The 10,699-nt window shown below is 43.4% G+C and overlaps 1 protein-coding gene across 1 annotated transcript in view; it reads right to left on the bottom strand.

Moving 5' to 3' along the window:
• Window positions 1–10,360, bottom strand: part of CERS6 (ceramide synthase 6) — a 97,772-nt gene extending 87,412 nt beyond the window's left edge. The window contains exon 1 of the mRNA XM_071434972.1: window positions 10,019–10,360. Within this exon, the coding sequence (XP_071291073.1) occupies window positions 10,019–10,188 (170 nt within the window). The 5' untranslated portion in view covers window positions 10,189–10,360. The remainder of the gene's footprint in view (window positions 1–10,018) is intronic.
• Window positions 10,361–10,699: the final 339 nt, after the last annotated feature.

A 10,699-nucleotide genomic window follows, 5' to 3' on the forward strand; every position in this document is an offset into this window, starting at 1 on the left:
TTTTTGATTAAAGGATATTAAAAAAAAATAGAAAAAAGCACATTGCATCAGAGTGATATGACACCACTGTGGCATATAAATTACTCTCTGTCACACACATATACAAATATATTTTCAACTATGCATTTTATTACCAATATAAAGAATTACTGAACATGAGACTAAAGACTGCCTTCTCTCTTTTTTTCCCTAAGTCTGATCTATTCTTATTATCCTGAACCCAAAGGGAATAAAAGCTTTTCCAGTAAAGCATGTGATTTCTGTTTTCTGTTGTCTAAGCACCTCTTTCCATGAATTTTTTCAAACCCAAAATCATCTTAAAATATTGCAGTGTTGAGAAGAAAAAACTTAAGTGGAACAAAAGTATAATTATCCTCAAAATGGCCTATTATATTCAAATTTTGTGCTGTAGGAGACTCAAAGCATTCCTCCTTGAAGGGGAACAGAATGTGTTTATTTCAAAGCAACTCAGACTTCATTCTGGGTACCCATAAGTTAATTCCTGTCTTAGGTAGAGGAGGTCCACATCTATTTATCAATTTACATCCCGTCTGCTCACACACCAGACTACCATAAAAATCAAAAGATCCATCCTACAGAAAATGGGAACTCCAGATGTCCATTCAATCAAATGTTACGTGCTCTGCCCTGATTTTCTTCTGTAAGCTTCCAGTAAACTTCAACTTAATCCTCTCCTATTCAGTTTTCCAACACAGTTTACAAACTTCATCCAGACACAGGTCTCAGGAGTGCCCTGGAGGCCTGCACCTCTGCCATTCTGTGAGGTTTGTGATTTCACACAATCACCAAGGTTGGAAGAGACCTCTGGAGATCACCAAGTCTGCTGGATCAGAGCAGGACTATGTCCATGTTCTCCAAGTACCTCCACAACTGGAGACTCCACAGCCTCCCTGGGTAACCTGTCACAGTGTTTCACCACCATCCCAAGAAAAAGTTTGTTTAAACAGAATTTCCTGCATATTGATTACTTATTGCCTCTTGTCCTTTCACTGTACACCACTAAGAAGAATCTGTGTCCACCAGCACTCCCAGGACTCCATCCACAGTTCAATTTGTCATCATCATAACAATGCAATCACTGTTAATTTAGTACAAGTGTTGTAACACTGGGAAATGTTTGGTGCCGGAACTACTGAAATATTTTCAGGCTACTCTCTTATCATATCAGTTCTCACCCTCCTCTCATACCACTGTGTGGGAAAAATTGACAGATAAGAATCAACCACTCAATTATTGCTTCAATACATACACAACACGTTTCTGCTTGTGGTCTAACCATCTGCATTTCTTTTTCTCAACAGTTTCTTTCCAATATGATGCCCATAACAGGAATTAATTATACCCAACTGGACCTGATCACATCAGCTAGCAGCATGCTTTGGACAACCACAAGTATTGAAGTGGAAAAAGGTAATGGACAAATGCAGAAAATCTTTGAGAAAAGCTAATGGATAAATGCAGAAAAGCTTGTCATCAAGCACATATTCATGACCCACTCATTTCCTAGAACTTTGTTTTCAACAGAAACAACTGGTCTTACAAGTTGTAAGGGGGATTCTGGTCCTGACAAAGCACTGGTCTCATCTGCTATAGCAGAGCTCAGGAGAGCTGTAGCCCTGATAGTCAGCTGATGAGAGACTGGAGCCCTCCAGCTCCCCAGCTGCACAGGTCTCCTCCTGGTTGAGAAGTGCTACCTGAGTTCACCCACCACTCCAAAAATTTCTGAGCTCACTTTCATTTCATGTAGATTTAATTTTGTCTGTTTTGTCACACTGTAATGCCCACTGGTTTACACTAGCATTGCACATTTACACTGCCCACTTACAGTGTTTCAGCAGTTGCCATATCAAGGCTAATTTCTGTGCACCTTAAGCACACACCTTGTTTGAGCAGTGCCCTTAAAAAAAGCACACCAAGCAGTCTATAACTATGGAGGCAACTGTGTCTCAGCAATACATACATCACACAGTCACAACAGACAGGAGGAAGAGCAAGCACAAGGGATATCACAACACACCACTCTGATCTTCCTTTCACATTACTTCTGTGATCAGGGACTGCTTTTGAGTAAGCTCTTTACTTTGAGCTATAGAGCACAGTCTTATTTCCAAATAAGCAATTCCCTGCCACTGAAGGAAAGCATCTCTCATTAGTCTAGGCAGTTTAGCTCGTTTGTACCATTTCAAGGTAGACAGTATCGGTACAAAAGCAGTTTTCATAGTTTAAAGTTCTGTCAAAAACCTTAGGAAAGTATGAACTGAGAGTAGTCTTCACTTCCACTGTCTTCTCAGTGAAAAGACAGGAGTCCCACAGACATGGTAAACAGCAGTCCCAATTAAAGTTCAGGTATCTGAACTTCCTCAATGTCATATAAAACTGAAATCAGTCAGGAACAGAGGTGAAAAGGGACTGAAGAGATCCCAATGCTGAAGTGAGGATTTCAGCATCATTTTTATTAAATCAAAATTAAGTCTTTTTCTCTTTCTGCTTGCAGAGCTAAAAAATACTAAGTTTACCTCAGAGGATGGCAAATGGGCAGTGAGTAGATTTGATGACACCACATGTTATGTTATTTCACTACTGGTAAAAATAGAACTACTAGCTTTTGCAAATGATAAACACTACTGAGAGCACAAATACTCAAATAGCCTCAAGAACGTAAGATTTGATGGCAATGAACACATTCCAAACTCTGACCTCTGTTTGTGCACGACTATTCACTATGTCAGCTAGATTTATTTCTTTTAATATAGTACTATAGGCTATTGCCCTCATCCATACAGGAGAAACCAATACAGTGAAGATATTATTAAAAGGAAGCTTCTACTGCACTTGCACTGCAAAAAAATACAAGTGATTTAGCTATTTTGCTTTAACTATCCTAGTGTGACCTGTGAGCACAGAGAAGGCTTTTCATCACTTCAGACCAAACTAATGTGCATCATTTATAATATTAAAATGAGTTTTAGGTTAGTGAACCTGAAAGTTATTTCATTAATACAAGGTAGTCTGGAGACCCTTAGCATTTCATTCCTCCCTGTGCAAAACATAACTTGGATTAATAGCCAATATACATGACATGGTTAACGGGATGTTACGCTCCTTTACAATTCTTAAATTTTCTTACTAATTGTACAATTACCTTGAGAGTTAAAATTTGATTGTGCTACATCAATAATAGTTACATGAGGCTATACAATTGCTCAGAAACATTAAAGCTTAACAACAGCAGAATTTGCTATGAAGAGAGGTATTAACTACATAGGGGAAAAAAAAGTACAGTTTACTCTCTATTTTATGTGCAGAAGTCACAACTTTGTGTTACAGTTCCACCTGAAAACCATCTCTAAGATTTCAACTGACTGTGCTAAATACTCCAGTTCTCTCACCCTGGCTGCAGTTTGACCAGTTCAGAATAACCAGAAAGGCATCACCAGAAACTGATGGACACCATAGGGTGTAGAGTTGGTCTTCTGTAAGGACTATGTGCTAAAAACATTTCCTCCCAGAGGACAGAAGTTCTCAGCCCATCTAACTGTCAGAAACTTTGCTCGCCTTAAAGCAAGACATTAGTGATTCCTCCTGTTCCAAATAATCAGAGATTCACGTGTTTCATGGTCAGAGACCCTTCCTTTCCCTTGGCTGTCTCACAAAATCTGTAAGTGCCCAGTGAGTGAAGGAAGTCACTCACTGGGCAATCCAGGTGTTAGATCAACAACTCCAAGGAACTGTTGATACACATCATATGCATCTCACTGTCCATCAGGTGTCAACCACAGTCTTAAGCATACAGCTGGATATTATATAAGGTTACATCACTTACAAAAGTTATATAGTTTTATGCTGTAATTTTAACTTTCTTCTCAAAACTCCAAGACCCTCTTGAGACAGGCACAGAAACACCACATGCTGATAAACTGTCAGCCTAGGGCAGGCATGGGATATTTAACAACTTGAGAAAAAAGAACAGACCTTCCCCCAAAATACAGTCAAATAAACGCTGTTCAGCTCAGGCATCAACCCTGTTGACAGGAACAGAGATAGATTTAAGGGAACAGAATATCCCAAATGTTAATTTACTAAATATTTCATATGGACTAATAAGACACTGGTCTGCAGATGCTTAGAAAGGGGCAGCATACCAGAAGCTATTCTTTTTCCAAAAATAAATCCTTGGCAAACACCTATTAATCAGTGACAGGGGCAGAAGTAGGGCAGCAGAAAGAGACATAACACAGGTAATTTGGATCCAATTGCGCGATTGCAGGAATCCAGGCTGGAACCAAACTGGAGTTGCTACCAGTAACTGGAACCTGCACTCAGACAAAACCCCACTAACTGTGGCTCTGCCTCACTAATAGGCTCCCAGCACCCACTAGTGACCTGTCACTGAAACCTTTCCATTGGCAGAGCTGTGGCTTAGCTGTCACACTTCTCTCACGTGGATATTTTAGGAATCACTTTTAATGGCATTCTCTTCTGTAGCTCAGCACGCGTTTCCCATTTAACTCCTAATTTTAAGACCGACACTAACGCACATCTGTAAATGGTCTTATATGAAGGACATTGAAATAGTGTGCATTTTATCCACTCCACCTTCTTTTAAAGGAACACTCCAAGCCTCTGTGTGAGCACACAACCACATTACACAGCAGAGATGTGTACCAGCCAGCACTGGTAGCACCGGTGTGCATGAGCATGCACTGCACTGGTCTGAGCTGGTAAGAGGCCAAGACAGACAGCAGCTCTCCAGGTAAAACAATCCTTTTGTTGGGAAGTGTTCGTCTGCAAGTATTAGTGGCTGAAGCCCAACCCTGAAACCCTAGGAAACAAAAACTGGTTATATAAAGAAAAAGATAAATGACAGAAAATTAGTAACTTAAACACATAGAAATGAATAGTACAATCAGCAAGCTATAAATGCATTTTAAAGCTATTTACTGGTAAGGATCTATTGTTACTTTTTAAAATGAAATTGATTTAAACTTGAAAAGAAATAGCTTTTTAGTTATTTTATTTACAGGGTCTGTCTTTTCATACAAGTTAGCAATTTCAATATCCTATTCAATTTCAACAGAATTAAACATTTAGTAAATAGCAATCAAGTAAAAAGAAAAAGCCCTATATGTCATCTCATGAAAAAAAAGAAATTATAAAAAAAAGGTAAAGAAAGAACTGAGAAAGTTTTTGTCAGAACACATGCACCCAATTACATACAAATGAATTACACCTGAATGATCAGATGTTGCCTAACACACAGGGAAGTAAGCAAAAAATCTATAAATATTACAGCCTGGAAAAAGGTTTTGACAGAAAGAGCCATCAGTGCCCCACCCAACCACTCCAGATGAGGTTCTGGGCCGCTGGAAGTACAGGAAGTTAATACAGTCACTTCCAAAATTTGTATCCTGTCTAGCCTCTTTTATTGTAAAAAAACACTGATACTAGGTGTCCTATGGAGTAAAAAAATAAAATTTGTACATATACACTAAACACCAGAAACACTCATAAGACTGTATGTATTGTCATCTGAATGAATTTTTAAAGGTAGGAAAAAAATATATATACATGCTCATACAGTCATTGTATCATGTCACCCAGACTCACTAGGTATTCTACTGTGTCATACTAAATGAAAATCAGCTGAGGTTACCTCTGAGACTGAATTATCATTACAAAAGCAGTTTCGAATAAAAGCCATGAATTTCCATATGCTCAGTGTCTACAGTATCTTGATTGGAGTAGTAGTAATTGATGTGGCTGGCTCAGCTCAAGTCAGTGCAGCTGGAGGGCTGTTGCTATATATAATCAAGCTATCTCTGACCTTATGAGCCATTCCATCAACTGCAGGATATCAGCATCACCTTTGAGAACTGCTCCCCATCAAGGCTGGATTACAATATAAGCAGTATAAGCGGTTTGCTGGTTCATTGAGTGACTTCATTAGATCTGAGCCTAAACTGCTGCTTACAAGATGAGGGAAATAAAATAAAGTGCAACTACAGTGCAAAGATGAAGTATGAGTAACTTCAATAGGTGAGCCAAGTGTAAAGAAAGCAGTACTATCAGGCTGCTTGACTCAGAAGATTGCTGGACCGCATCAGAAATCTGTTTTGCCAGGAATCCTTTTGGAGAATTCAGTCAATTTCTCTTCTGAGAGAAGTCTCTAAAACAGAAGTGTTACCCTCTTGCTTTGTGTCCATCAAGCACACTGACTGCTGAGAGAATACAGTTTCTGTATAAGCACACAATCCTCACAGAGGAAATGCTTAGGAGTTTAGGAAAGGATGCTGCTTCTGAGCAGTGAGGTCTAGCACAGAGGGAGAAGAGCCATGGTATCCCATAAACAAAAGAAGAAAAATTATATTTACCCAGAACAACAGGTGTTTATTTATCTTTTTTAGGCCAATCAAAACTACAACACCCTGCTCTTAGTAAGACCAGTTTCAATTCAGCTTTAAGCTGTCTTTGCCACAGCAGAACTGGAAAGGATCCAGGGAGACAGAGACTTACTATTGAGACTTACATTACCTTAAGGCATTGTATAGTACAGGGGGTATCCTTAATTGTTACATGCCTTTAAAAAACATAGTAAGGCACACAAAATGGACACACACTCAGGGGAAATATGTTCCACATTACTCACTGCATTGCTAAACTTCTGCCATCTTCCAAACTACTAGGTAACACTATCTTTGTGCTTAGTTATTGTAATTTTCTAAAATGTACTTTGTGTTTAAAGAAAGATGGACTAGAAGGAAGGGAAAAAAGGCTTTTAAGGTATTTTAACACCTCACCATAACTACAATAACCTCAGCAGATACAACCACTAAATCTCATGGCTATGAGGTTGTACCTCAGACCAAAGCTTATTTTGGGAGCACTCATCATCATCAGACCCACTTGCTGAGGTGACTGAGCATACCATTAATGTTCTAATCATTCTTTTCCATTCATTCAAGAGGGCTGGTCAGGGATAGCAGGACAAGGAAATCAATAAAAAAGTAACCCATTTGAAAGGAGAAAAAAAAAAAAAAAAAAAGTAGTGTCTAGCTTATTTTCTTGGCTTGGTTAGCTGATTCACCAAACCAGTAACAAACAACAACAACAACAATCTTCCTAGGATTAACTCTGTAATTAATGCATGTATATGTACAAAATTTCCAAGTTCTATCATTTCAATACCACCTGCAAATATGTACACACAAATACATATGTATATAGAATATAAACATAATATCAACTTTCAGCATTGCAAGTTGCATCCCCCAAACATGTCAAGAACTTTGTAAGCAAAGACGTGTAAAGTCCACCTCCCCCAAACTGTATTTGTTACAATTGTGAGGATCCATGAAGTTAGTAACCCTTTCTATGAAGCAGAGGAATAAACCATACTACTACAGCAGCATAGCAGTCAGCTGCTATGAAGCAGTCTGAAAATAATGGATATAAAACGCATCATCAGATTCTTAACACCTTGCTTACCTACCAGTGTACAGAATTACAAGAGCACCTGTATTGGAGCTAGGGTATCTTACAAAACAAAATAGACAATACATTGATGTTACAAATATTACAGTACAGTCATAGATCTAAAATAAATCTGCAAGTTCCTAAAATGTGTCACAGAATCTAATTTTATTTCTTCTTTAGCTGCTATCACCATAGCTGCTAAACATCTGTAAGAGTATGTTGCAGGATGCAGCACATACATCAGTCATCCACAACTTGAGTTTAAAAAAACCCCATGTTTTAATATAGAGAAGAAAAAAAAAAATCAGTTTTAAAGATATTCCTCTCTTCCCCCTTCTAAATCATGCATAATTTCAGATCTTTAATTGACGATGTGCATGAAGGATTTCTGTAGCTCCCAACAACCAAAGCACAGAAATCTGAAAAAACCAATTAACAAAGAGCAATAATAAAGCTTGATCGTTCAAAGTCATACACAATCCCCCTGCTTTCATCAGTGGAAACAGGCTCCGTTGCTTTTGCCCAGCCTGCTGTAATAAAATGTTCTACATGAAAAATCACTGTTGTACCATGCCATGTGGATTAATCCCACACAAAACAGCCTGATCCTATTCTCACAGGGGAGTTATGAAATTGATTTTACCTTTAAAAGGAAAAAACACATACCCAAGTAACTGTTAATAAAACATCTTTGGAGGTCTCTCACCTACAATCAGGTTAGCAGAACACATTTCTAGATATAAATTTCAAAATCTGCCTAATGAATACAAGAGAATTTAAAAAATACTGGTATTCTCATCTATATGTATAATAAACACTTAAAAATATAACGCTTTGCAAAATTAAACATTAACCAGAGTAAGTGGATACAAACTACTACATAATCAGAGTAGCTTCTACAATCAAGCCACCTCAAGATTAGCAGAAACGTGAGTTAAACTTGAGGCTGAAACTGTATCTCTGACTAGCTGTTCATCCATCAAACGCAGTCCTGCTGTGATGCTTATTGCAGTTCAGATGACAAGAGATGCAATATCATGCACCCGCTTTCAACACTCAGAAGTACACACCATACAGATTGCAAAAAAAGATTAATTATTTGACATAATCTAAATACTTGTAATTGCACTCATTACTCCACTTGTAACTATACTGCAGTATTTAACTCAATTGCTTCGATTAACTTTTCACAACCTCAGGTTTTCAGGCAGATGACAATTTTTGCTGTTCAGTAAATCTGTAAAGCAACACAGAAGATAACAACAGCCTGTGACAGCTTATTTTTCAAAACAAATATGGTTCTCTCAACCAAGCTAGGAATACAGGCAAGTTCTAACCAGGGAGAGAGAATGCTTAGGAAATTTGAAGTAGTACCTGGCAGATAAGCTCTTTTATCATTTTTAAAGTATCTTTACAGCCCTTCTCTGGCATGTAGTAACTACCGGTCTTTCTTTATCTTCTTTGACTACCCTAACAGCATGCCTAAGAAAACAACACTGAAAACACGTAGGTGTTGGCATAAGGAATCGCTCTTTTGTTCTCAGCGGCTGAGGGAGCAGCACCTTTGTCAGGCGGCGCAGCAGCGAGCGCAAGCGAGCACCCACCTGGCTTCAGCTGCCCCCCGTGCCAGGCGGCCCCTGCTCAGCACCCGCTCGGGAGCACGCACAGAAAACACCGTCCCTGCCGACCGATCGTTAGTCGGACGCCTTATGTTTAAATATACATATATACGTATTTATGTATTTGTGAAACGTGGTTTATGAGTTCAGCAGCCTCGATGAACGGTGAGTTTGGTTCAGAGATGAACAGCGCCTGGCGCGTTTCATCACTGAGCTTCCACATTCCGACAGCCCCAGGAGTGCTCCAACACTCGGCATCGCTCACCGACACCATCTGCACTGGCCACGCACAGCTCTGCTCAGCTCACCAAGAACTGCCCCTTCCCGCCCGAGGCCCCACGCTGAACAGCCGGACAGCGGAACAGCCGCCGGCCTCAGCTCCCGGCCGCTCCCGGACCCAGCGCGGGCTCCGCTGCGGAGAGCGGCCCTGCGGCGGGGGCGCGGGCAAACTCTCCTGCCGGGACCGCTTCCCACCGCGGCCGGCCGCCACTCTTCTGGCGGAGCTTCCGTGATGGGGGCGGACAGGACCCCGCCGCAGCCCGTGGGTCGCGGGCAGGCGCCCCGATCCGCACAGGTGCCGGAGGGCCCGTCTCCCCCGCCCGCCGCGGCCGGCGCAGGTGGCGGGAGGGCTGCGCCCATTCCCGGGCAGACCTCGCCTCCTAGCGCCCGCGCCGGGCCGCGCTGCAGGCAGCGGGAGCGGCGCGCCGGCTGCCTCTCGAACCCCTCCACCTTCCTGCATCGGGCCCGCTACGTGACCGACCGAGGGGGCAGGGATAACGCAAGGGCCCGGTAAGGCCGGCAGTGCAGCGGCGGCGGGGAAGATGCCGGTCTGACAAAGCTCCGCGGCTGCCCTTGGGCCCGCCCAACCCACCAAGCCCGGGGCGACGCGAGGGGCTCGGCGTTACCTTTCGAAGAGCAGCCGGATCATGAAGATACAGAAGGCCAGGGGGAAGGCGAGGTAGAGGTCCTCCGCCTGCGGGAAGGCGGCTTCCTCCGTGCTCTGCAGGTCCGCCCAGGTGACGTTGTGCGGCAGCCAGAACCGCTCGTTCCAGAACCAGGCGAGGATCCCTGCCATCTTTGCTTTGTCTGCCGCGGCGCCCCTCGCTCCGCTCCGCCCGCGGCGAGGCGCGTGTGAGCGGCTGCCGGGAGAGAGGAGGATGGAGGCGTGTGTCAGCCCCGCAGCCGCGGATGATGCTGCCAAGCGCCGCCGTGCAGGTTCCCCGCCCGGCGGGGGCAGCGGCCGCCCCGCCTGTCACACGGCCGCGCCGGCACCCATTGGCTCCCGCCGCTGCTCGGGGCCCCGGCCGGGCGGTCCGGAGCCGCCTTCCCCCGCCCCTTTCCCCTGCCTAAAGACAGCACCGGAGCCCGAGGCCGGAGTGACGCGGCCCGAGCGAGAGGGACCCCGTCCCAGGGGCACTCCCGCGGCCGGGGCCCCGAGCAGCAGCGCTGCACCCACCGGGGCAGCCTCCGCCTCAGCGCTGGCCCGGGGCCCGCCGGCCTGGCGGCTCCGCGCCCTGTCACCCGCCCGGCCTTTCGCCGCCCAGCCGGGGTCCCGGCGAGCCTGAAAGGCTGTCGCCCGGCAGGAG

This window comes from Agelaius tricolor, unplaced genomic scaffold (genome assembly GCF_023055355.1).
Source record: "Agelaius tricolor isolate 1412-34295 unplaced genomic scaffold, bAgeTri1.0.p SCAF_10, whole genome shotgun sequence".
NCBI classification, from domain to species: domain Eukaryota; kingdom Metazoa; phylum Chordata; class Aves; order Passeriformes; family Icteridae; genus Agelaius; species Agelaius tricolor.